Here is a 26,642-nt window from a genome sequence, read left to right on the forward strand (position 1 = left end):
CCCTGACAATGTTGAAAGTTGCAGTCGCACTGGTGGTGAGTGATGACTCATGATGTTTTCAATGTGTTCCTCCTTCTGTTAGGCTATATTCCCACTAATCCTGCCTACTCTGCAACACAGCGCAGCGCACTTTCTCTCTGGATCTTGGCGGCTATTTCTTTCCACCCTGTTTGCCTGTCGGTCAATAGTGTGTCATGTATCAGAAAAAGAGAGATGAAACATTACATTATCTGTACCAGCAATGCTGCCGACCTTATAATGGCTATTCACAGTGAAAATGAGGCCCCTTCATACTTAGAGGCCCTAAATGGATGGAGTCCTCAAAGTCATCCTCTTCAAACAAACATATCACACAACAAAGCTGTGTTTATTGTGCATGGGTTATTATGCATGGGTTATTTATTCCCAATAACATCCTGAACTAAATTCTAGAATATTCCCTCTCTTGTATCTCTCTATCGCCTGTCTTGAAGATCATCAGCTGATTTATTGGAGGTGGAGCTGTGAACATGGCCATCAAGCCTGGACTGACACAACTGACAGATACTTACAGATAACTGAACAGTAAATCTAAATCACTCTCTGCAGGCAGTTACTGGAGTAGGGGATGCAGCAGGATGTCTCAACAGCATCCTCACTGCCATGGCTGCCATGGTGCAGAGAAGCATGCAAAAGCAGGGAGGGGGCAAGAGAGGTAAACTGGATGTGGCTCAGCAGCAACAAAGCCAGCCAGTAAACACCATGGCAGAGCTGGAAGTGAAACAGCTCTTGGAAATGAGTCCAGGACCATTCATTTTGTGTGAGCATTGTGCTAGTATTCCTTTGCTGATAAATATAAGCTAGATATATAAATGCAACATCATTGCCCAGAGATAGATCTTCTAGGCTACTCTACTGCACAACTTTGATTTATAATTGATTTTTAATATTTTATTTCAATACCCTTAACAATTACATTTATCATTACAATTAACAGACTGACATGTCATTGGTTGTTCCAGTCGATTTTAGGGGACGTGTAATTTCAGAGTATATATATCCTTTATTTCACAGCATTTGTCTTCAACAATGCCTCTAAATAAGTATGTCACCTAGGAAAGTACGAAGGATTCGTGGAAGCAGTGGCTTTTTTATGACCAATCAAAAGCTGTTGATTTACGTCGTGACGTTCCCACCCGCCTGCGTAAAGACGAAACGGAGAAGCGTAGGATGTAGCTCAGGACGTGGCTAGCAAGCTAGTTACAGTAGGACGTCTGCAAATATATAAAATCGTGACTAGGAACTAGTTTGCTGCATATTCACGTAAGTCTGGAAGTCAGTTAAGACATTTTGTTAAAATCTGATTGATTGTAAATAGCCGTTTGTCTGTGTAGGTTGTCTAGACTGAGCTCTGTCTGGTTAGCTTGATGGCTAATATCCAGAGGAAACCATCTGTAGACGCTGGTGTTGGCTAACGATGTTAGCTACTAACGCTAGCTAGTTAACTAATGTTAGCAATCGTTAGCCACATTCATTACATGGCGAGCTAGCTCTATAGATATCTCAGAGTTTCAGCAAGTAGGTATTTATTTAAAAGGACTACTTAGTTGGCTCATTACCAAAACTAAATTCCTCATGCTACATTATAATGTTAAGACAATGCCGTAATATTATATCACATATGTAGCGTGTAACGTTAGTTTAGCTTTTTGCTTGCAAGCCATGCTGAGTGCGATGGGAGAAAAAGGGATCTTTTAATCGCCTCCAGACTGGTGTGTGCTGCTTCCACTGAAATTAGGTCACCCACCAGTCAGCTGGGACAACGAGATCCTCTCCTCAGCTGTGGGAGCTAGGCTGCAGCACATCACAACACATTTTCACACGTCTCTATTGTCGAGGGTAGACTTCGACATCAACTGATTGAGCAAGGACATTGCTTTTGATGTGTTGAGATGCCATATCAGATCAGATTTGCGTGGTGTTCTTGCGTCACTGTTTCTTGGGATGGCTTAGCAGTGATTGATTTAATAAGGAAGAGAGGGAAATTATTCATCAGATAAGATACTAATTTTCTGTCTTTAGTGAGCCATCCTAGAAACGGACAGTAGTTTGTTCCTGGTTATGATGAGGGCTATTCTGAATCACTGATGTAACTCTCAGATTTACATATGACTGGAAATGACGCACAATACATCCCTGATTCCCTAGATTAATTAGCCTAATGCAGACCAAATTTGTATTGTCAGCTTCATTTTGCATGACATTTGTAGTTTTTCGTGGCTGTAAAAATGATGCAACTACCCAAGTTTTGAAAGCTAAATAATCAGTGTGAATAATAATTAATTTATGATCATTTTTGACATGGATTCTCTGCATCTGTCTCACCAAACAGATGTTGTCTGTGCCACATGACCTGTCAGCAATAAGTCAAGAACTGAATGGAAGCACTGACGGCCATTCGTGAGTGAGGTAGCCTCTAAACACTTTTTCTGTCATAAAGAAGCTTGTGTAAAACGTCTACAATCGTGTCTCGATGCAGTTGAATTGTTTGAAAATCGAACTCACTTAGCCATATGTATTCCTCAGGAGGTTGTGGGTCCCAGTAATGTACCATGGGGTACGACGTCACCAGGTTCCAAGGGGAGGTGGATGAAGACCTGCTGTGCCCCATATGTAGTGGGGTGCTAGAAGAACCAGTGCAGGTGAGTCCCTCTCTGAGATACCATACATCCTTTTATGCATCAACATTTCACTGATAAAGCCAAAAGGTTCTTGAAAGTTTTAATTTTTTTCTGCCTCTGTGTTCTCATTTTCATTTCTCCTGCAGGCCCCACACTGTGAGCATGCTTTCTGCAATGCCTGCATTACACAGTGGTTTGCCCAGCAGCAGATTTGTCCTGTTGACCGCACAGTAGTGACGTTAGCCCACCTCCGGCCCGTGCCCCGCATCATGCGCAACATGCTGTCCAAGCTCCAGATCAGCTGTGACAACGCAGGTTTTGGCTGTACAGCCACACTGCGGCTGGACCAGCTACAGTCGCACCTGAAGGACTGTGAGCACAACCCCAAAAGGCCTGTCAACTGTGAGGAGGGTTGTGGGTGAGTGGCTTCCAGAATTTCACAGTGGAAAGTTGGCAGCAACTGTATAGTTTGTGTTGTTGCTGTTGGGTGCGTTGATAATGAATTTCCCTGATCGGTTATAATCAGGGTTCCTACAGTCATGACTTCACAAGTCCCAAGTGATAGTTGTAGCTAATCAAAACACAATAGATACTCGAAATGTATAATAATATTCATCATCATCACCATCATCGTCATCGTCCATAGGTGACCTGTCCTATAGGCAGATCAGGCGCTGCGTTTAGGGCCCCTGCCTCCCTTTGGGAGCCCACCAATCAGAAAAATCAGTTTTAAAAATTGTGAATTGAAGTTGGATGAACAGAGTATCTCCATATGAAAAAAGAGTGCCCCAAAGAAATAGACTTGATAGGGCTTGATTTAATTTAAACAGACTGAAGGCAGCGCTCACACTGTGTGAGTCAAAGTGCAGCCAAAAACAAAGTTGAATAGATCTAGCTAAGAGGTGCCCCTCTTACTCACAATATAAATATATTTACTTCATCCCCTGATTACACCAGGTGAATGCAGTTAACTAGCTGGTAGGACAGAAAACCAGCAGGGCTGTGGTACACAAGGACCAGGATTGAGAACCACTGTTCTAGACCATTAAAATCATTCCATTGAAGGCCTTCATCAGAATTTAATCGTCTTGAACAAGTAAATGCGTTTATGTAGTGAGCAGAGTGGTGCCTTTTCACTTGATCTGATGGAGCAGACCAGTCAGCCAGTCAAAGGGCCCGTCAAACTGTCAATCATCATGAAGCTTGCTTCAGAATCAGAATCAGAAATACTTTATTGATCCCCGAGGGGAAATCGGGTTACATTGCAGTTGCTCGCATTGTAGAAGAGAATATATAATCTATGCTTATATATTCTCTTCTACAATGTGAGCAACTGCAATGTAACCCAATTTCCCCTCGGGGATCAATAAAGTATTTCTGATTCTGATTCTGAAGCAATTCACAATGAACAGCAAGATGTCAAAATGACACTACTGGTCAGTGATAAGAGAGAGAAAGAAAAAAGAGGATGTGCAAGCACAAATTAAAGGTATGTTACTGTGCCAAGGAGGAATACAATGTACGTGTAAAAAGTTATAGTCTTCTTATATCATGATTGTCAACAACAAAGGGTTAATAGCTTTGTTGCCACTATGTGCAACACAGCTCGGGACCTCCAAAAACCACGGGAACACTCTGTCACTGTCAGATATTGGCACTGGAGAAAGCACTATATATTTGATTTGCAAAAACTCTCTCTGACCTGTACTCCTGCAGTGGAATTAAATTGGAAAAGAAATCATCGTTTCAAATGTATTTTACTCTGGATTCATCACATTGCAATGTGTTACCCTCTGCTGTGACCTTAAAAAAAAGTAATATTCCTGCTTTTAAAATTTCAAATTGTCAATAAAAAGGATTCCTCTTCTTATTCTCTTCCTCCTCTCATTCTTTCTCTTCCCCTCTGGCAGGCTAGAGATGCCCAAAGATGAGATGCCCAACCACAACTGCATCAAGCACTTGCGGAGTGTGGTGCAGCAGCAGCAAACCAAGATTTCAGAACTGGAGAAAAATGTAGCTGAGCATAAACACCAATTGGGGGAACAAGTAAGAACACTTGCCTGCACAGAAACATATCGACTTCAAATTATTTGATGGACCTGCAAAAAAAAAAAAAGGTCTCTCTGCCACAACAAACACTTTTTAGCACAGTGACTGACATCTCTACACACTAGTCACTATAATGTTCACACTGTAGTGCTTGTTTGGGATCTGAGTTCGTAAAGTAATTTGGTTAGAAAAAGAATAATTGCAACATTTCCAAAGTGATTTATAATGATGATGTGCAATAGGAGAGCCATGTCTAAATTATCCTCGACAACACAGATCACCTGCTTCACAATGTGCTGATTCAGCACAGAGGCTGTTTCAGTCATGGGTGCAGACAGCATCAAACGGTCATTTTTGCCTATTCCACTGCTTTTTTTTTTTTTTATACTATATTTTACAGGGCTAGATCCATCAAGTAATCTGAGGTTGATATGTCTTCTTAGTATAGGCATGGATGGTTTTGCATATGTATGTGCTGTTTGGTTTGTGTATGCCCTGTTTGTGTTTTGTATCGTCTTGCATTGCTTGTGATGTCTCTGTGATAAAGACAATTCCCAGAGTGGGATTAATAAAGTACTACTACTACAAATACTCTTATGACAAATTCTAAGATCTAAAATCTGATTCGTTTTGATTCATTATTTATGTAAAAAAAAATCCAATCCAAACTGAGTGCAATATTGCATCCAAAGCAATTAAAGGAAATATGATCCATCCTCATGTAAGTGCAGTTTTTCACTGTGACCTCCATACTCCTCAGACCTCCAGACTTCTCAAATGGTTAGTTAGGACTAAGTGCTTTGTGAATATAGCTCCTGATAATGGTGCTCCTACTCCCCCAGAAGCGGGACATTCAGCTGCTAAAAGCCTACATGAGAGCGATCCGCAGTGCTAACCCCAACCTGCAGAACCTCGAGGAGAGCATCGAGTACAACGAGATCCTGGAGTAAGTCACCTTTTGTTCTTCTCTCCCATTTCCTAGACTAAGGCCAGGTCAATCCCTTCCTCCTTTTTTTTTTTTTTTGGATGCTGCAGTTTTTGGGTGGGTTAACACTCAGGCTTGACGACAACACACCTGTCCCGTCTGTCTCACTGTGGTTTTCTTTCCCCTCACCTCACCAACAGGTGGGTCAACTCCATGCAGCCTGCCAGAGTGACGCGCTGGGGCGGCATGATCTCCACCCCGGACGCCGTGCTCCAGGCGGTCATCAAGCGCTCCCTCATCGACAGCGGCTGCCCCCTCTCCATCGTCAACGACCTGATCGAGAATGCCCACGAGCGCAACTGGCCGCAGGGCCTGGCCACGCTCGAGACCAGGCAGATGAACAGGCGCTACTATGAGAACTACGTTGCCAAGCGCATCCCCGGCAAGCAGGCGGTGGTGGTGATGGCCTGCGAGAACCAGCACATGGGAGAGGATATGATCTTGGAGCCCGGCTTGGTCATGATCTTCGCTCACGGAGTGGAGGAGATCTTATAACCGTGTGGCTAGATTGGCCCAGAGACAAGTGGGGACGTTTTGCTCGGGGGTTTGTTGTGGTGAGTGGTTTCTCCTCTTCGGAATGAAACCGCTCCTAAAAAAAAATCTGGCTTTCTTTTTTTTTTTTTTTTAAATGACAATGGTCTTATGAGAGGTTCACTCACGAGCTTGATACCTATGCCTTAAAGTAAGGACAAATACATTATGAACCTAGCAAATGGAAACTTAATCTGACTGATATCTAAGATAAGCAGTAAGATGAAATGTTTACAAGGTTTATAACTTGACATGTAGTGCATTATATGATCTGATTGTTCTGCTTCACGTCCGAATATAGTAATAAGCTTCTCTGAACCCCCCCATTTAATGTCCTCAATTGTATAAATGCTTGTAAATAGAAATATTATATTGAATTACAAACATTATCCTCTTATTCCTCTTACTGTAATTAGACTGTGATTTTATTTTTCTTTCTTCTTTCTGGTCAGCTTGTGTTACTGTCTCCAGGGACGTTGACTTGGAGCGTTTTTTGCTTGCTTGCTTCAGTATTTAGTTTTCCTGTGAAAATTTCACAAGACATTGTGCTTCTCAGTTTAGATTGTCCAAACTTGTGTGCCATTTGTTTTATTTATTGTGTTGCCTTTTACATGAACATGCTTGAAAATGTTATCATTTGTTATATGTAAATTTGCCTTTTCAGTGCATTTGAAGTTCATTGCAGGAAAAAAAACTAGACTTTGTGTTTTCTCTGTTGCCTCAGTTGTATATAGTCAGTATGTTGGGTCCAGTTGAAGTGTTAAAACTGAAGTTTAACATTTGGGATTTAACAATGTGTAATGCATTTTATATCACAAATCATAATGGTTCACATTTATATGTTAGGTGATCCCTATGTTGTTTTATGATTGGGAAATGAATGTCTATATTTCAATCTTCACTGTTGGTAAACATCTGCTCACTGACGTGTCTTTAAAAACCCACAACTTGGAGCGTGTAATGATATTTGTAAAGTCACTAATGGCTTTTTAAGGATAAAAAGTGTTGCACCATTAGTCACACACATAACAGTAGCAAGACAAACGGGACTGAAGAATCCCAGTTTGGAAGTCCCCAAGGACAGTAAACATAAGTTTGGATTGTGTCCTTTATTTCTTTCCCCCTGTTAATGTTTTTGTTTGTTTTTGTGTCTGTTATGTACTGTGTTCTACAGACAAAGTAATAAAAATTCAAACTTGATCTTGAGCGGATGTATTTTCTTGGTGGGATTAACAAGATTTTAAATTTAGCATCTTAATTAGGAAAATATGTAGTTCCTTATTTTACCACATCATGTCATCAGTGATCTGCAGGGAGCTTCGTTTCTCGGGCAGATCAGCTAAATACATCTTCAGAAGCCAAGAGGAAAGATTTGCCTCTTTTTGAAGAAACCAGGTCAGTGAAGACTGAAAATTAAGATATGGCTCCTGAAATGTTGATCCAGGTGAACAATACCACTGTGACTCAGGACAGACCAGTTTGCCAGCCCCACCCCTATCTCTCTCCCTCTTTTCTCTCTGTAACCCAGACACCCGCATGCTTTAAATGTGTGTTATCCTCTCTTGCCAGCTCAGCCCCATTGTGAAGCCTAAATCCTCGCCATTGTGGTCATTGGAATGTGAAATCATGGCTGAGCCAAATGTCTCTGTTATTGTCAGCAGACATCATTATGTGATGTGTTTAACTACCATATAGTACACAGTAGTCCCCCATACTGAAAAGTAATACATTTCACATATATTTCAGAATATGTTTAGCTATCCTGTGTTTCAATATATATATATATATATATACACAAAAAAATGGCCCAAAATGTATTTGTACATGTATTTTGCACACTAGAAACACATTCTTCCTTTCTGCTGGCTGTTGACAACATGTGACAGAGAATAATACGAGCATATCCCAAATACATTTTGGCCATTCAAAATATAAAAATATAATATCAATATTTCAAATGTGTCATCTTCATCTACAAATACATTTTTTTGTGCTTGTTGTGTTGTATAGCATAGGTACTGTATTTACAAACCTCTTCCTGACTGTACATGTCCAATGTTTTTTTGTTTTTTTTGCAGTATCACGGGCTCTCAAGGGGTTCCTCTAATGATTCTATATGGCAAACAGTTGTTTGTTGTTTTCTGGTCTGCATTTATTATTAATTAATTTAGGTGGCAAACCTCATCTCTATAGTAATCCTATAGAAATGTTAGAAGGAAACTACAAATATCTCAGCAAAGGTTTCAAATACTTTTTATCATGCAGAAAATCATATAGTAATACCATATGACATCAACATATAAAGTACATATAGTGAGAATCATATAAAGAACATGTACGATAAGATCAATAAACTTACTATTGAGTACCACAGCACTTACCAAGTTCTTATAGGAATATTATAGGCATTTTATGGTAATATCATAGGATATAATAAATACTATAAATTAGGTCACTTCACTACTGAACACCACAGACCCCTATGAGGCCCCTATAAGTAGCATATTATAACAATATTTTAGTGATTTTTCGTTAGGGCTGCCAGATAATTACGCCTCTATCACAGCTCTGTAATACAGGTTTACATGCATTACCACCCTCAAGAAAATGTGTTGCAACTTTTGCAAAGAAAACGCACCGCGTCCCTTTCTGTTTGGAAATGGTGTGTGTTGGGTTCACGCGGGGTGCAAAGTGCTGTTTGAGGCGGTGCTTGACGGGAGGGAGCTGCTGCTGGCGGAGTCGGGCGTGGGAGAGTCAGTCAATCTTTCCTCTGCACTAGTTCACTTCGCCCTGCCTGCCGGTCCGCAACACTCCGTCGACCCGCAGCCTTCATTTAAACTTAACGGGAAACGGGACCGTGTCGGGTTTGCTCGGCTGCACCACGACGACTTCAATGACGGACAGCGGAGCGGCGACAGAAAGGTAAATGACACTCCAAAACATTAAGAGTCCGGTCTCGTATTGATTGAAGTTTCAGAACGGATCTTCAGCAGCAGATGAACGACAGAGAAAATGCTCGGGGTGTGTTTCTTTTTTGCCTGTTCTGCCAAGTTTTGCATGTGAAATCAGATGAGGTGACATTTGGCAACTCGCTGCTTTCAGCCCCAGACTGCGCGAGCTGGTTAGTTGTGAGATTTTAAACGGCAGGCAGTGCTGCTGATATCCCCCCGTGCTTATAATAATAACAGAGTAATTCACCCAGCTGATCAACCCAGAGAGGGAAGACCTCTTTCATTTCATGCAGCTGTCCTCTGACGGCTCGTGTTATGCTTTTATCATAAACCATGCACCATTTCAGTTCCCTTTACAGTGTGTCATGTGATATCTGCCAGGCTGCTTCAGTTACATATAGGGGATCCCTTCACTCAGTCTGGGCTATTTACAGAATTCAGCATTTCATCTGTCAAAGTATAGACTGATTAGCATTAAAGGGTATATGCAGTATTTGGGGACGCCTAAGATACTCCACTTTTATTTTTATATTGTCCAGTACATTTTTACCAGCAGATGTACTCATATATCACCAGTGCATTAAACAAACAGGTTTATTGTGAAAGATATCCCTGTTCTGAGGCTGAATTTCCCCAACATTTTCATGTCAAGCTCCTCCAAATAGATACACATTAGGCCACAAATGATAAGATTTTGTCTTATCGAATTAGGATGTTTGTTGCTGGATATGATTTGGTACAGAACTGTTTATACTGTGGGTGTGGAGATATCAGTGGGGACAGTGAAACCTCAATCAAAATAGACATTGTTTATCATTCTCGCACTGTCCTAACCTCAGATGAGTGAAATAACAGTGAAAATAAACTATTCCTCTTTTTTCTGGGGATCTCTAAGGATCCTATGGTTTGAGGGATTCATTACAGCTGGAAAATACTGCGGACAAAGGGGGTTTTCACAGTTATGGGATAGCAGAAACCTCCCTGGTGTGTGAAGTAGATGATGGTGGGCGTTGGTGGGCACTGTCACTACTGCGTGTGCGTGGTCATTGTTTACTCCAAGCTCTCCCCTCATTGTCATTCGACCACAATCGTCCATCTGGGATGACTTTCGGCCCCCATGACAACTGTTTAAAATAAGTAGAGGGAAGCCTTGATGGTTAATCACGTCTATTTTTATCCCTTTTCTGTGATCTCGCACTATCAGAGCCACAGTGTTCCCAGGTGAACAGGCGGTGACACATTCCTCATCAAGCGGAGGGTTAATAACAAGCAGTGTCTCTGCTGGAGGCAGGTCAAAGCCGGGAAGTCTCAGTGGTATTATCTCTCTGTCTCTAGCTGCAAGAGAGTTTTTAGGCGCAGAGGATCAATACTGTAGTGAGGTCAGTTGGTCCATTGTTAATGTTTACATCAGAGGCTAGAGGCTGTAAATGAACTAGAATTGAGCCCATTTACCCGCTTGTGGTTCAAGTAATGCGTAGAATTTAAAGGTAGTAGCTGCTGTACGGCGTAGCCGGTGTGAGCCGAGTGATGCTATGAGACATTTTTCCTTTTCCAAATAACTGTATCTTATAATTAGCCTCCAGTTCCTTCATGACATCATATCCCTGGGCATGCCGTTAATCCTGCAGTAATGACTATGCTGTTAACCTCTGCGTTTTCCTTTTGTCTTAGATAAACGGTTTTAGGTTACATGTAAATTGATTCAAGATTCAGTCCTTTGTCAAGTCAACAGAGGTGATGAGAATTTGCCTTGAAACTTCAGATGTTGCCATACAATATCACACATACTATTCACAGTCACATCTATTCACATTTGGAAAATCACATGAACAAAGAAAATTGCACATCTTTTCGTCCATTCATACCCAATGTCCAAGTTGACAATAATTGACAATAATGTCAGTACACTAGGGAATACCTTGTAAACTAGTGGGTTGTATTTCAAAATTGATCATTCAAAACGGTGCTTTGTACTGTTTCGTTTTCAGTTGTGGACTGGATCGTGGGTGAGGTAAACACCAGTCCCTGTACATGTGTGAACACTCATACCCTAAAAGCAGGGCGGGTGCAGAGCGAGAGTGTGCTCCCTCACAAGTCTAGGCGGGTTTGAGGTTTTGTGTTGCGCGCAGCATGGTGTTCTACAAGGCTGCCTCCACACAAAAACTATTACATAAGTCACATTCAAGTCTGAACTTCAAGTGATGGGCAGTACTCACTTTGAAGCCAGGAAGCAAGCAAAGCCTCGCCTACATTTTCCCAGAAATCTGTGATTCATTCTGTGGTGAATGTGTCTAATTCTCTCATTTGAATTATGACTTACAAGTCACAGTTATTGTTTTCAATCTCTCAGAGTGGTTCTGGAGAGACTGAAGCCTTCTGTGCCTTGCATACTACTCACACAGTTATGTCTTCATGTATTACCCAATAGTGCCCTACAGTAAAAATGTAAAACAGTAGGGGGGCAGTAATGGCTAAAGGCCGTCGCTCTGGGGATACATAAACATGAAGAAGTTGCACTTTATTTTCTCTGATATTTCCTCTAAGTGGAAGATTACTGCTGGTTTTTAACTTGCAGCTTGGCCCGAGAAGTGACCCCCAGAGCAAGCAGTCCATTTATAGTAAGGGAGTATTCCCTTGTTCATGCGATGAGTCACAGTAGCATCTGCATGTAGAATGCAATTTGGAGCGTGGCCTCTGGTTTGGAAGGCCAAACCAGGCTCATGGCGTGGGAGGGGGTGGAGGTGCAGGGGAAGACTGGCGGCGCTGGCTGGGCTCCCCCTTCCCCCGAGCCGCCCGCCTCCCTCCTCCTACCTGTTAGTCAGCCATGGCACAGGGCTGACGGAGAGCAGCTGATGGAGGGAAACACTTTCCATAGCAACCAAGCATGTCCTTCCTCTCTCCTCTGCAAATCAGATGCAATCTGTGCAGAATTCAGCGCAGATAATTGTTGTGGTTTTGATCGGAAAACAAACCCTCCCCCGACATTACACACACAGACTAGACTCACTGTTCAAAGAACCTGGGCCATATTTTCCAGCCACAACGTGACGGAGTCAATGGCGCTCACCCTGTAAGTGTTACAAAACAGCAGATTTCCTTGACACAAGGCGTGGGCGTTATGACAGCTTGCACAAACATTAGCCTGCGTGGAAAAAGGTCATCCCCAAGTATACCCTGAGACTAATCTTGTAGAGAAAAAGTGTTTTATGGTTGTTTTTGATTATGATGTTTAGAGGAAATTATGCTGCTTGTTAACCTTAGGTTTTACGGAAAGTGAAAGAAAATGACAGTTGAATTATCTGCCGTAAATCGTCATTAAATCATCCACTGCTTTAGATTTTATACAGCAGTTATTAGGACTTTGTAGATGTTGCTTTCTAGAGCTGTAGCTATATGAAGAACCACTTCAACGTCTGGATTGTTCTTCACTGTTATTTGAAGAACTCCTGGTGGTTCCATATAGGCAGATGCTGTTCTGTACAGAACATGTGCTACTTCATGGCTGTGTAATGATGACTTATAGAGGCATTTTTGTTCAGTCACAAATATATATGTATTTCCAACAGTTTTTTAAAGACAGAGCATCAAAATAAATTATACTAAATGATGATACAGAGGTCTAAGGGTTTGCCCCCATGATGCAAGTGATTCCTGTTAGTGTGTACACTGTTGAGTCTGTACTATACCACTTAAATATCATAGCAATGTTTCAGTAACAAGACAAAATGTTGTTTAAAGCTCCGCACTACGTTAAGATGTTTCTATAAAGCACCATAAACAGTTCCCCTACTTATGAGGAAAGGAACATCTTTGTCTTTTACACCTGTTTGTTTCCTGTAGCGTAAGAGGAGAAGACACCAAACCACTTAACGACCATATACCTCAGTTCAGCTCAATAATATAACCTTATTGCAAACATGGCCAGAAGCAGGTGGTCACATGCCCTGCATTGAGGCTTAACAAGCTGCAGACATTCCTGAGTCAGATTAAAAACCTCCTGAAACATTTTACGGTTGCCTCAATTAGCTGTTTGGCCGTGCCATTTTCTCTCCGCAGCTACATCCCATGTTTGAGAGTAGAGACAGCAGAGACATCCGGCTCGGCAGACATCCTTCTGTTCACTTCTAACTGCAGTAAATGCCTCTTGCTGCACTCATTGTTCTGACTGTAGTGATTTCCACTCTGCATGTGAACATCGGGCATGCAAATAATTATCTAATCAGGAAGCAAAGAATCAGATTACTCAGATAGGCTTGAAATCTTGTTGAACCAGACAATAATGATGCCACTCGGTTGGTAATGAGAGAAAATAGACATGCCGCTCGTGTCAGCACGCTGCTTTGAAAGGCATAAACACAGAAAGGAAAAACAATACCCACCAGCTGCTTAAAATAGATTTTCAATGTGTTTCATGTGCAAATAAGCCTTAGTAGCCTTTATTTTTATTTATAGTACACAATGTTTGAAGATGAAGTCAAGAACATATTTTTAGAGCAAACAAGTTTATAAAATAATGATGAATCAGTAGCAGATTCCTTTTTGAAGGCAATGGCATGATCAGCTGGACAAATCATCCTTCTGCCTTTCCGTCATAAGTGTCACTTCTCTGTCAATTCTGGCGTCTTCCATCCGATTGGCTGCATAAACAAAACTGCTAGGCAACGCTGCCTTTTGTGGGAAGTAAGTGAGGACAGCATGACCCTTTCAGCCCAAAGAGAGCAAATGGATCCACATCACATGGAAAGAGTGGATGTTGTTTGAAATTACTTCATGTTTTTTTCTCTGTACTCTGTTTAACCATAAGGTACTCAGATTAGAGCTGCAACGATTAATCGATGAATCGATTAATTGTTAACTATTAAATTAATCGCCAACTATTTTGATAATCGATTAATCAGTTTGAGTAATTTTTAAGAAAAATAAGTCAGAATTCTCTGATTCACGCTTCTTAAATGTGAATATTTTCTGGTTTCTTTACTCCTCTATGACAGTAAACTGAATATCTTTGGGTTGTGGACAAAACAAGACATTTGAGGACGTCATCTTGGGCTTTGGGAAACACTGATCGACATTTTTCACCATTTTCTGACATTTTATAGACCAAACAACTTATCGATTAATTGAGAAAATAATCGACAGGTTAATCGACAATGAAAATAATCGTTAGTTGCAGCCCTAACTCAGATTTTTCTGTTCAGTCCTGGCTGTTGTGATATACTGTCGCTGGAGCCTGTACTGGTTGACCTGTAATGTGTAATAACACCTGTGGACAACAACTGTGGAACAAGTTATAAATAATCAGATTGGACTGAAACACACCAAACAGTTCGGACTAGTCCACTTGTATTTGTATGGTTGCTGATAGAATGATATTCTATATAAAGCATGATATCAGATATATAGTATATATTTATGTCTAAATAGCTTTTTACAAAGCTGTAACTCTTCCCGTTAGTAATTTCCCTTGGTAACAATAAAATTTCACTTGATACAACCACTCCATAAATCTGGCCTTTTTATAAAACAAATTTGGGCCAAAGACAAAGTATACGGAAAAAGCTTTCGGGTGCAGAGAATCCCTGGAGTCAAAGTATCTTGGGTATCTTTAGCCTGACATGATTTGTAACAGTCTCTGCGTCAGGCCCAGTTTTGAGTGGCCAGTGATGTGTTACTAATGCTGAAAGTGTGAATTGGCACATGAAGTTTTGCAGTTAATCTGCATTTCCCAGCATAAGACAGGGCAGGCTCCATTTAAAGCATTATTTATCCACACACTGTTGCTGTTTGGGTGAAGACTGCGGGATGGTGAACATGGACTATAGTGAAATATATTCTTGGTTAGCATAAAGAGCCTACTATAACCACTACATTCATATTAGGAGTAATGTTCTTGTAAATGTATATTTTGCACACTATAGATTTTGCAAGGGCAGACTTGCTGTTTCTGTTTTACCTGAAGATAGGATGTTATGTTGCTCTGTGATTCTCTCTCCCCAGTTACATCATGCATGTAAGTAGTAAGGTGTGAGATGCAAGATGCTATCTTCTCTTGCCTGCAGCCATGCTTTTGTGTTTTATATAGCAGCAGACTAATCTGCCCCCACCTTCTCTCTTTCTCTCCATCTATATCTCACTCTTTCTCCCGCCTATGCACAGGCAGGCAGTTAGTGCAGAAGCAGGCACCATGTCCACCCCCACAAACCCAGAGGTGAAGGAACTGAACCCTGTCGACTTTATCCAGCTACAGCAGTACATTGAATGTGAGTACAGGCAGGCAGGCAGGCAGGCAGGCAGCTTTCTCAGCGCTTAACGCCCCCCTCCACTTCCACTTCCACCCACACACACACTCGTTTACACTCGCTCATGGTTTCTCATATCTAGGAGAGGTAGCAGTCTCTCACATTTCATATTTTGCAAACATAGCATGCCCACACTGTATTTTCTCCAGATGAATCTATATCCATTGTGTAATCATTTGTAAATGATATTGCATGTTCTTGGATTAAAAAGATAATAATAATTAAATTATCCATGGGTTATATAGATAAATATGTAAAAAGTTGTGTTGTAGCTTCATGTGTATAAATCCATGTGTATCCCTGTGTGACCTGTGTGTGTTTGCTCCCAGACTGCAGCTTGAAGGTTAAAGATGTGCTGAGGGAATTTGATGCAGATGGCAGTCTGGCCCAACACAGACACGGAGAGGTGAGGGGACTTTCTGTCCTGCTGTTTCCACCATCAACTCCACTCTCCCCTAACTCGCTCACTATATATCCGCTAAAAGGCCCATAATAACTGAGCTGAATCATAGCTCTCAATGGGATCGTTTAGCGAGAAATGAGGATGTGATGTATATATCTCAGGCAGTCATTAATTCTCCTTAAGTGACTGATTAGATTCACATACATTAATCATTTAGACTAAGCTGTCTAAGAGAAATATCCTCAGTGCATCCAACTGAGGTTGCAAATGTAAATTACCTCCTTAGTTTTGCCCACGCAGCAAGGCCTTCCTGAATAGTATGCTGGCCGCCCTCGTGCAGAGTAAGCTCAAATGTGATTGAAGAAGATAGTGTTTCCAATACTGTAGATCAGCGTCTGACATTGCCAACTAATTTGTGCAAGAACCAATCACAGTACTTTCTGATGGATAAAGTAACTTGGATATAAATCTTAATGTGATAGATGGAAAAGATAGAAGGAAATATTAATATTTATTATGGGAAAAAACTGACAAAGGTACCAGTTAATAGTTTGTAAAATATACAGGCTCATACAGTTTGCTGTGTGCAGACTAATGCCACAGTATCCTTGTTCTCGCTCTGTTTTTCCTCGTCTCCGGTCTGTTTTTGGCTTTGTGATCCGACTGCCTTGCGGTGACATTATTTATTACTGGGGCGGCTTTGTAGGGTGTCGAGCAGGGAAATGGAATAATGTCAACAAGAAATGGGTTTGTGGTTCACCATTATCAAGGGAGTAATGCTTGTTAGCCCTTGAGCACATTATCATGTGAGAACTGGAAATACCAGGCCACACAGATGGACTGAAGTCTCTAGTCAGGGGCTCGCTTTTTGTTGCACATCACTGTTGTGTGTAAATCCTGGCAATGATTTTGGCGATTTTCATGTTTTAACTTGAAATGATGGATTACGCATTTCCCCTACGGGTTGAGAAAATGCTACGACCCTTGGGCTTTAAAAAGCCTTTCACACCCCATTGGATAAACTCATACAAACACACGGCCGTCAAGCTAAAAACAAAGCTTCGTTTCTTGGTTCCTCAGAAGCTGACATTTCAAAGATACAAGGGTTTTCACCCGATAGCGACAATGTGTTAGTCATCTTCCCTAATTTTTAGAACAGTCGAATTTGAAAGCTGTAGTAGTTGAAATGACATGACAAAAGCCCCTCTCACATGCACACACACATACACCCACGCCTAAACTCTAAATCTTACATTTGAGTTGCGCTATCAATAACAACAACATTCGCTTGTCTCATTCAATTTTTTTCCAGTGCATCAACGAGGAGGGCTTTCGTCTGTTCCTGAAGACGTATTTAGAAGTGGAGGACTTCCCTGTGGATCTCTGCCAGAGACTCTTCCGCTCCTTCCAAAACTCTGAACCCGCCCGAGAAGACAGCGCCAGTGAGATTACGCACCATGTATAAACACAACTGGGCAGCAGGCCCTGTATCAGCTTACAACATGGGCTGTTTGGCCTGTATTCCTTTATCAATACATGTGTGTGCAGTGCTGTGTGTGCAGGAGGGGTAACCAGAGCATTCACAGACCCCTCCTTCCATCTCCCTTGCAGAAGAGGTCTTTCTGAAGGACGTGTCATGTTACTTCTCTCTGTTAGAAGATGGCCAACCCCGGGACAAGCTGGAGTGTGAGTTGTGTTTTTCTTTCGTTTTTTTCTTTCCCCCCCCAAAGTAATTTGGGTGATGACTTTGACTGACACTTTCACTCTCGTTTCCCCCTCTCTTCAGTTGCTTTCAAGCTCTATGACAGAGATGGCAATGGGGTCCTTGACAGCTCTGTAAGTCATTGAGAGATTCTTTTATGCGCCGCCGTCAACATCAAATGACAAATTCTGCCATAGACGGCTATTCTAATGATTCATCCAAGGTCAAATTCCAACGTGATAGCCATTCATTTTCACGAGCTATAAGCAGGTCATGCATCAACCATAACACTAAAACGAGTCTTTGTTGACTTTCTGTTCTTATAGGAGGTGGACAGGATTATAGCTCAAATGATGCATGCAGCAGATTACCTTGGCTGGGATGTGTCAGAGCTCAGGCCGGTAAGCCCCACGACGCTCTGCTCTCAAATAGAAACTTCCTCAAAACACATGAAAGGCTGCACCTGCTGTGTTTTCAACCGTGAAAAGATATTAAATGTACCTTTAGATCGGCCTGCCTCACAGACATAACTCCCTCTGTTTGACACATTGCATTGCGCAAGATTGCACTTTATGAGATTACTTACAGCGCATGGCCTTGTGTTGTACAGAGGGACATGCTGTCTGTGTCCTCTGTACAGCTCTAAAGACTTGTTACTCATTTGCTAGTGATAGTGATAAGCTTCTCCATGCCACTGAAACACACAAATTCCTGAGCATGACTAGTTTCAGAATATATATAATCCTTTTAAGAGATATAATTAGATGTTGCTGATTGGGTGATAACAACCAAATCTTGTTTCATTAGGTATTGAAGGACATGATGACAGCAATTGATGCTGACAGCAGCGGCACGGTGTCTCTGGAGGAGTGGGTGGAGGGCGGCATGAACAACGTGCCCTTACTGGTCCTACTGGGACTGAAGGTACGCTAAAGTAGTGTTTTCTTCTTTTTTTCATGTATTGTTGGTTAGCTCAGATGTTTTCCTTTTCCAGTAGGTGTCTTAGGGAGTGGTGAAACCTACTTTGACTGCCCTTGTGAAATCCTGGCTCTCCCTCCCTCTGTCCTTTGCCTCCTTCCTCTCTATACAGCTTTTCTGCAGACTCAGTGTTACAGGGTGTGGTAATGTCATCTCCTTTCATGCTAGCGCTGCACCATCAGAGTGCTTCACTGTTTTCCATTAACTCTGCATAATCTGCGCTACTCTCCCCAGCACCAGATAGCGATCCTCAGCTCGATGCACACATTTTTTTATAGAGGAAGGAATGATCCGTAATGGTGGGTGCACTCTACAGTGTAAAGTGGTGTTAAAAGGCTGTCCTGCCTCATGTCTAGAATATGAAGGGTGGGATTTCGAAATGTATCCGTTTTGTGTTCTCGCTACTGTTTCATTTGCTTCCAGGGCTGTAAAAGCCACTTGCTGGTAGACTGTGTGTCTGCCAGCGGACTGTGAGGGTCTAAAACTGTGAACTGGGCTCTGCGAGTGTGTCTCGCCTCTACAACAATGCCAGGGACTTCCCCTCAGGCTATTTCCAGCTACCAATGAACATCCGAGGCCTGAGGTTCACATATTCGGCCCCCTCACAGTTGCTATGTGCTGATTTGGGGGCTACACGCTGCGCCTTATGCAGTGACTGATGCATGATGGTTTTAAATTGGTGTTGGAAAAAAGCATTTCTGTCTGCAATCTGCATAAGAGCATCGCCTGGTCTATGATGGAAAGCAACCTTATAATCTTGTGTTGAGAACTTGAGATTAGTCAGGGTTGACTTGAATATGATTGCATGGTGATATACAGTATGTTTTGATGTGTAGAGCTACATATCCTCAGGAATATCGTTAAGCCAGGGGCAGTAGTGAGTGGGTGTGAAAAGCAACTGTGAAATGCAGGCCATGGCCATGGTATATGTATGAAAGGGTTTGTGAAATGTGATGCAAGTGTTAAGATCTATGATGATAAAGAGATATGAGGCCTTACTGAAATGACAAAAGTAGATCCACTACTCATCCACTTCGTCACTATCTTTGGATGGGGTGATGCTGTTGTTGCATAAATTACCTTCAAATATATTTAACATCCCTCTGCTTTCAAACTGCAAACAAGTGGTGCACAATCACAAAGATCCTAAACCATGATGTACTGTACCATTTCCATCTTCAGTACAATAATGAATTATTCCTCCTTCGCCAATCAGATGACCCAGAAGGATGGGCAGCACCTTTGGAGGATGAAGCATTTCAACAAGCCTGTTTACTGCAATGTGTGCCAGAGCATGCTGCTGGGCCTGAGGAAACAAGGGCTGTGCTGCACCTGTGAGTACCTCACCTCACCAGGAGAGGGCGACACCACAGTGCCATTTATTAGAGAAACTGGAAACTGCATTTTATTGTCTAAACTATAACTGTATAGTCATGCCAGCTTCAAATTTGACAGGGCAATTTAGTACTATAATAATACAATAATAATTTAATATGACAGCTGAGTCATGTGTCCTGTTATGTAGGCTGCAAATACACAGTCCACGGACGCTGTGCGAACAGGAACCCTGCCCCCTGCACCAGGACTTATGTGAAGTCCAGGAAAGATACAGGGGTATGGCAGTGTCACCATGACGACATTTACAGTGACATTTACAGTCCACTTAAGAGTTCACTCTCAGTGTACCTGCTGTTCCGCAGACTTGGTGATGTAAAACATTTATCCCACATTTCAGGTTGCAGCACACGACTGGGTGAGTGGGAACTGCGACTCTTGGAAGTGTGATAAATGCCAGAAGAAGATTAAGAGCTACAAGGGCTTAACGGGCAAGCACTGCGTGTGGTGTCACACCATGGTAAGGAACCTGACCGGCCCTAACAGCAATGCTAGGGGGTCAGCGAGGGTTCAAAAAGTCAGCCAATCAGCTTTTTCTGTTAAAGTAGTTGGAAAATTTAATTCCATACCTTCCAATATCAGAGAGTCTGAAAGCCTTGCAGCTTTTAAATCAAACTTAAAGCTCTGGCTTAAGTCAACCCAATCACCACTGTCACCACTAATGAGTGCCTTGTATGGCTTTTATTTGGTATATTCACTACTACACATTGGGTTTTTTATGTACATTGTACTGTTTTTTTACTGTGTTTTACTGTGTTGCATTGCATGTCCTGTGATTGTGTGTGTTTGCATTTCCTGGCCAGGGACAACAGATGCAAATTATCTGGAAGCTAACTGGTGCAATTTCTTTTAAATTGTGTATTGTCCCTATAAAAATAAACAATAAAATAAAAAGATAAAAACGGGCAAGCACTGCGTGTGCTGTCACACCGTGGTAAGGAGCATCTTAGTGTGTGGCAGACCTTTGGGAATAACTAGCTTCTGTACTGACGTGTGAAGTAATTTGCCTTTTGGCATCCTGGTGGCTCAGGTGGCAAAGGCGTATGCCATGTACCCGTGACATCCTGGGTTGGAATGCGGCCTGGGACCTTTGTCATATGTCATCCCCCTCCCTCTCTCCCATCTTCCCCCTCTCTCTCTCCACTGTAAGCCAGCCAATAAAACAGAAATGCAAAAAAAAACCTCAGATCTTCGAATTTTGCATTCCATTAGTTGTCGACCCTGCCGTGAGAGTGCGTTGTGAGTTTTTGTGTATGTAATAAGTCACTGTTACTGTTTTGCAGCGTCATGATGAGTGTGCAGCCCAGGAGCCAACAGAGTGTACCTGCGGGCCTCTCAGAGACCATATCCTGCCTCCATGGGCAATATACCCAGTTATAAAGGTAGAGATTCACCCCTAGGCTCTCCCGCTAGACATCTGAAGCACATGCACAACCAGTCTCTGTCTTGCCATCCCAGAACATAACATCACCCCAAGGCTGTTTTGTTTAGGTGGAAAGCACTCACATCTTGCCTTCTCGCTTGCATGGCATTTTGACAGGCGTACATATTTTTATATGTCCTCAAAAGGAACGGAAGGCTCTAGTGAGTTTTCTCAGGTTTATTCACTTTGTGCCTCTGTGTTTCCTCCCTAAAGGAGAGAGCAAACAACATAAAGAACGGCTGCACAGGCTCAACGGAGGACAGCGAGCTCAATACCACTCCTGATGGGCAGGTGCTTCAGGTACTGTCCCATCCAATACAGTCCAGTTCTGACAATTATAACATAACATTTAGAGTAGGCTAAACTGGGACAGATCGCTTGAATGAGAAGAATGTAGATGTACAGTATGTGGGCTTGTTTTTGATATTTGATTTGTTTGTGTGTGATATAATAATTGGTTATTGTTCAACAGATTAGCCCTGTGCCAAACACCCATCCTCTTCTGGTATTTGTAAACCCTAAAAGTGGCGGCAAGCAGGGAGAGAGGTGAGTCAAAACAAGAATGCATTAATGGAAAAATAGATGTAAAATATATGCACATTTTTTAGCCTGATTTTATGTATTTCAGAGTCCTGCGTAAATTTCAGTATTTACTGAATCCACGGCAGGTATACAACCTTTTGAACGGTGGACCTGGACCAGGGTAAGTAATCAGTACAGCAGGTTATGTTGCACAGTTACCACAACCAGAACAAAATGTAAATACAATTTAGATCTGTAGACTCTTATTTTGAAATACAGTGAGCAGAGTATTCGACTGCTTTTGGACCACTTTGTCCTATAACACTTCTTCTGACTCCCTATTAGACTCTATATACAATATGCTGTTATAGTTCTGATTTCAACGCCCAACATCTTTCTTTCAGACTGAGTTTCTTCAGAAACCTCCAGGACTACAGGATCTTGGTGTGCGGGGGAGACGGCACAGTGGGCTGGATTCTTGACGCAATAGGTGAGATCAGTGGATTAAAAATGACACTTTACCATCCGCAACGTGAGCATCTCCAGGAAATCATTCTGACGCACTTCCTCGTTCCTTTGCTCCTTCCTTTTGTCTTACAATCAGACAAAGCCAATCTTCTGGTGCGGCCGCCTGTAGCTGTACTTCCTCTTGGGACAGGAAATGACCTTGCGCGATGTCTCCGATGGGGAGGAGGTGAGAACAGAGTGAGAGCTGGAGTGTGTCCTTTGTCTCTGTGACGCTATGAGAAATACTGGAACAGGTTGCTGCATCATGCTCTGATCCTGTGTCTGTTTGTTGTAGGCAGTTATGGGATAAAATGTACGGCTGAGCTAATCTGTGCTGCAGGAGAACATACAGAAATGGGACACCGCTGTTCTGGTCACTTTAAGTCATGCTGGTCTTCTTTCATTTTGCCGTCTTGTAGGATACGACGGTGTGGATCTAAGCCGTATCCTTAAAGATTTAGAGGGGAGCTCCCAGGTGCTCATGGACCGCTGGAGTGTGCAGGTTATCACAGACGAGGACCATGAGAAGGGCGACCCGGTGCCATATGAAATCATCAACAACTACTTCTCTATTGGAGTGGTGAGTTTGTCTGAAATATAGATCAAATTATTTTTTCAAATCATCAGTTTTGTCTCACCTGGACTGTTGGTTTAATCGCTGCGTGTTGACAGGATGCCTCCATTGCCCACCGGTTTCACACCATGAGGGAGAAACATCCCCAGAAGTTCAATAGCAGGTAAGCCTCTTGATTCTAGGGCCTGGAACAAAGAAACGGCTCTGTTATCTTCTGTGGTCTTGTGAATATGCAACCCTTCAAGCAACATTTCACTTTGGAAATGCATTTTCACTCTTTAGGACACATAGTCTTCCTTTATAGAAGTTCATGAACAGTCAACTGCCGAGAATATCTGCTTTGGAGACTTGTAATCACCACTACTTACTTTAAAAAAAACAACATTATTTTAAAAATCATACTTCTAACAGATATACAATCACAGCAAAGTAGAACCAGGTAATACTATTTCATTTTGTGCCCACGGTTATACTTGATAAGATGTATTTTTCCTATTTGCAATGGGTTGAAAAAACACCCTGCATGCAGGTGGTGACAGCAGATGCCCATGGCAGTTAATGTCATGGACATCTGCTAATGTTAAGCTGCTAATGTAATGTTAAGCTTGAGTCCACCTCCTATAGAGCTGTGTGGGCTAAAAAGACAAAATGCTCTATGAAAGTGAAATATTGCTTAAACCTGAAAGACACTTTTTATGGCTCCAGAATGAAGAACAAGCTGTGGTATTTTGAATTTGCCACTTCAGAAACCATCTCTGCTTCCTGCAAGAAACTGAATGAGTGGCTAACAATTGAGGTGAGAACATAGCCATGATGTCACCAGCATTACAAGCATGTACTTTATGTTTCTGTGCTGTTTTTTCTCTGGTGGAAGAGCTATTTTCACAGACAACATTGTGATGCTTTCCCCTCTCTGTCTGACCTGTGGCTGTGCCCTCCTCAGTGCAGCGGCACTGCACTGGATCTGAGCGGCCTGTCTCTGGAGGGGGTCGCTGTCCTGAACATTCCCAGCATGCACGGTGGCTCCAACCTGTGGGGCGAGACCAAGAAAGGGGACGCTAGGGGCTCGATGAGTCAAGAAGAGCCCGACGTGATCGTGGACCCAGAAATTCTGAAAGTTACCTCTCAAGGTATTTTATTTAGACCTCAACTGTATTGGATGGTGAAGTCAGAAGAGGGTGCAAGTGAGATTATTGATTATTGAAGTCACTTCACATCTCAGACACCACTGATGAAACTTGGAGGGATGATGCATTTTGGCACAGTAACCTGGCGTTTAAAACGATACACTTATTGGGCTGATGGGGGCGCTATAATTATAGGTTTCAAAAGGTTATTGAAAGGTTATAACTGCTACACCATCGATTTTGTCTGATTTTGATTAAACTTGAAGGGAGGATGCATCTTGTTACTGATTGGCTCAAGGAGTGCCTGCATCATTTGTGGGAGATGACATGTTTACTTATTTAAAATATAGTGTTTATTATTACCATAATGCGATATACAGTATTAGCTTTGTAAAATGCCGTAATGTATCCAGTTTATCCTCAATACAGTTCAGCTATTTTCATTGATGACCCTCCTGAGTCCTGATGCTGAATATGATGAATGACCAGACATATTTTTCAGTATTTGTGTACCGGATGTTCATCATGTTTGTCTCCATGGTTTCTCATCAGATCTCAGTGACCGTAGGTTAGAGGTGGTTGGCCTTGAAGGAGCCATGGAGATGGGGCAGATATACACAGGCCTGAAGAGCGCTGTGAGGCTAGCCAAAACATCCCAGCTCACCATCAGGTGAGGAATGGCCCCATGAACATGTTCAGACTCGTCAGTGTGCTAATGCCCCAGGCGCTCCATCCTGACAATGGCTTGCAGTTGACTTTGAGCACCAGCTAATGATGATCCATCGCTGTTTCTTATCATAACAATAATCATTATGTATGACATGCTGCTTTTCCTTTTGGCATTTTAATTGCACAGGAGGCTCATTGGCTTTGTTGATAGTTTACTATCTATTTTTTTCTCCTTCTATTCTATTTTCTACTTCCACCAACGCTCTCAGGACAAAAAAAGCATTACCGATGCAGATAGATGGAGAACCTTGGATGCAGCCTCCCTGCACGGTAAATGCTCCGCCAGCACAGAAACACACATTAGCACAGACCAAATGCAATGTTGAAATTAGCTTTCCTAACCCATAGTACAGATCTTCAGCAATAACATTTATGGCAACATCTTGTTATAATGGACATTTCTCTTGTTATGTTTCCTTTTCAGATTCACATCACACACAAGAATCAAGCCAGTATGCTGATGGCTCCTCAGTCCAAGTCGTGCGGCTTTTTCACCTACAAATAAAACTGACTGCTCAGTAGCAGCTACATCGGTGACTAGTATGCACTTACCTGTCGTATATTCAATCAAGGAAACATTTTCCTTTCGTAAACTTCTGTTTGAATGTGTATGTTGTAGAGAAATGTGCATCGCAATATATCCAAAGTATGCATAAGTGCTTCAAGAGTTCTGCATCTACGTAACAAACCGTTGAAGCATGCCATTCTATTTATGAATATGAACTATATGGTAAAGTCAAAGCCTTTAGAGGATATACTTATGTTTGCATTGTGGCAAAATGATTTTGACCAAATTTGTTCAGTGTTTTTATCAATACTCAACACTCTCTTGCTTGTTCTATTTCAATGTTTAACAATTTATAAAAACTTTGCCAACTGCTGCTCTGTAGGAACCTAAAGTGAATATCATGCTGAAAGGAGAACCTTTAGTGAGCTTCATGTGCCTTTATAATCTGTTCTCTATTGTTATGACTCAGTCAGGTAGAGGACTATGGAGCGTTGGAGGTTGACCCTGTAGTATTGCTGTTTTGATGTGGCTATAAAGCTTTAGAAATGCTGTAAAATCTGAAAGGCCCGCTGTATATTTATGTCGATTTGGAACCAAGAGCGAAGGATAAACTGAGTTTCAATCCTGTTCTTTAGATAAGAACTCTACACACAGATTGTAGTTAAAGTAACATTTCTACTTTGTTTTCATATATTTCAGAAGATACTTGAAAAGGTGTTGGGGAACAGGAATAAGACAATTATTGCCAAAAGGCTGTGTGGCGTTTCACAGCAGCCTGCCAGAGAATACACACTGTAAACATAGTAGGCCTATACTGCTGTGCTTGTGTGTGTGTGTGCGTGTGTGTGTGTGTGCGCGTGCAGAAAGCCGTTGCTGTACTGGGCTTGTTTTGTATTTGTTTTGTTCGGAGAACTGAGGTATGTTCACTTCTAACTTATGAATTGTGATAATTTGGATTTGAAATAGTTGGTTTAAAGTAGTTGAAATATTTGTAGTCCTTACTTAAACGCTTTATCAGCCATATCATTCAATAAATCTGGAGAATATTATGGTCATGCGTAAAATAACAGTGTAAAGATTTTAATAAACCATCATGACATAATTGTGTGGCATATTTATTTCTACATACTGTCAAATCCACCAACACAAGTTATTTCTCTCCTATGTGAAGTAGATTGTGTTTTTCCATCACAAGGGGGCGTCATCCACTTGTTTAGTTATGACCACAGATGGCTGCAATATGATTTGGCCCACTGACTAAAATGCATCCCTATTCTTCCTATTCTTTTGCGCCAAGTC

At 41.9% G+C, this 26,642-nt stretch overlaps 2 protein-coding genes across 4 annotated transcripts; both read left to right on the top strand.

Moving 5' to 3' along the window:
* The first annotated feature begins 1,186 nt into the window (after positions 1 to 1,186).
* Positions 1,187 to 7,395, top strand: rnf41 (ring finger protein 41). The gene is made up of 7 exons (XM_071532309.1): positions 1,187 to 1,302; positions 2,372 to 2,448; positions 2,566 to 2,681; positions 2,807 to 3,078; positions 4,571 to 4,706; positions 5,552 to 5,655; positions 5,835 to 7,395. Exons 3-7 carry the CDS (start codon positions 2,592 to 2,594, stop codon positions 6,187 to 6,189), a joined length of 957 nt encoding a protein of 318 aa, XP_071388410.1. The 5' UTR covers positions 1,187 to 1,302; positions 2,372 to 2,448; positions 2,566 to 2,591; the 3' UTR covers positions 6,190 to 7,395.
* Positions 7,396 to 9,035: 1,640 nt separating this feature from the next.
* dgkaa (diacylglycerol kinase, alpha a) lies at positions 9,036 to 26,435 on the top strand. Of its 3 annotated transcripts, XM_071532289.1 has the most exons (24): positions 9,036 to 9,147; positions 15,333 to 15,436; positions 15,805 to 15,881; positions 17,191 to 17,320; positions 17,490 to 17,564; positions 17,665 to 17,714; positions 17,907 to 17,981; positions 18,388 to 18,504; positions 19,775 to 19,892; positions 20,084 to 20,172; positions 20,294 to 20,413; positions 21,237 to 21,335; positions 21,590 to 21,676; positions 21,849 to 21,922; positions 22,005 to 22,079; positions 22,303 to 22,388; positions 22,503 to 22,592; positions 22,825 to 22,985; positions 23,078 to 23,142; positions 23,685 to 23,775; positions 23,923 to 24,109; positions 24,659 to 24,776; positions 25,045 to 25,105; positions 25,260 to 26,435. In XM_071532289.1, the coding sequence occupies exons 1-24, from the start codon at positions 9,119 to 9,121 to the stop codon at positions 25,338 to 25,340; spliced, it is 2,259 nt and encodes a 752-aa protein (XP_071388390.1). In that variant the 5' UTR covers positions 9,036 to 9,118; the 3' UTR covers positions 25,341 to 26,435. The 3 variants fall into 3 exon arrangements, with proteins under 3 accessions (XP_071388390.1, XP_071388392.1, XP_071388391.1); XM_071532291.1 differs by lacking the exons at positions 9,036 to 9,147; positions 15,333 to 15,436; positions 15,805 to 15,881 and having other exon boundaries at positions 17,207 to 17,337; positions 17,493 to 17,564; XM_071532290.1 differs by lacking the exons at positions 9,036 to 9,147; positions 15,333 to 15,436; positions 15,805 to 15,881; positions 17,191 to 17,320 and having other exon boundaries at positions 17,479 to 17,564; positions 21,237 to 21,329; positions 21,602 to 21,681; positions 21,854 to 21,922.
* Positions 26,436 to 26,642: the final 207 nt, after the last annotated feature.

The sequence above is a fragment of the Centroberyx affinis genome, unplaced genomic scaffold (genome assembly GCF_046629955.1).
Source record: "Centroberyx affinis isolate AG114_WGS23_722 - 3 ecotype Tasmania unplaced genomic scaffold, CSIRO-AGI_Caff_v1 ptg002184l_1, whole genome shotgun sequence".
NCBI lineage: Eukaryota > Metazoa > Chordata > Actinopteri > Beryciformes > Berycidae > Centroberyx > Centroberyx affinis.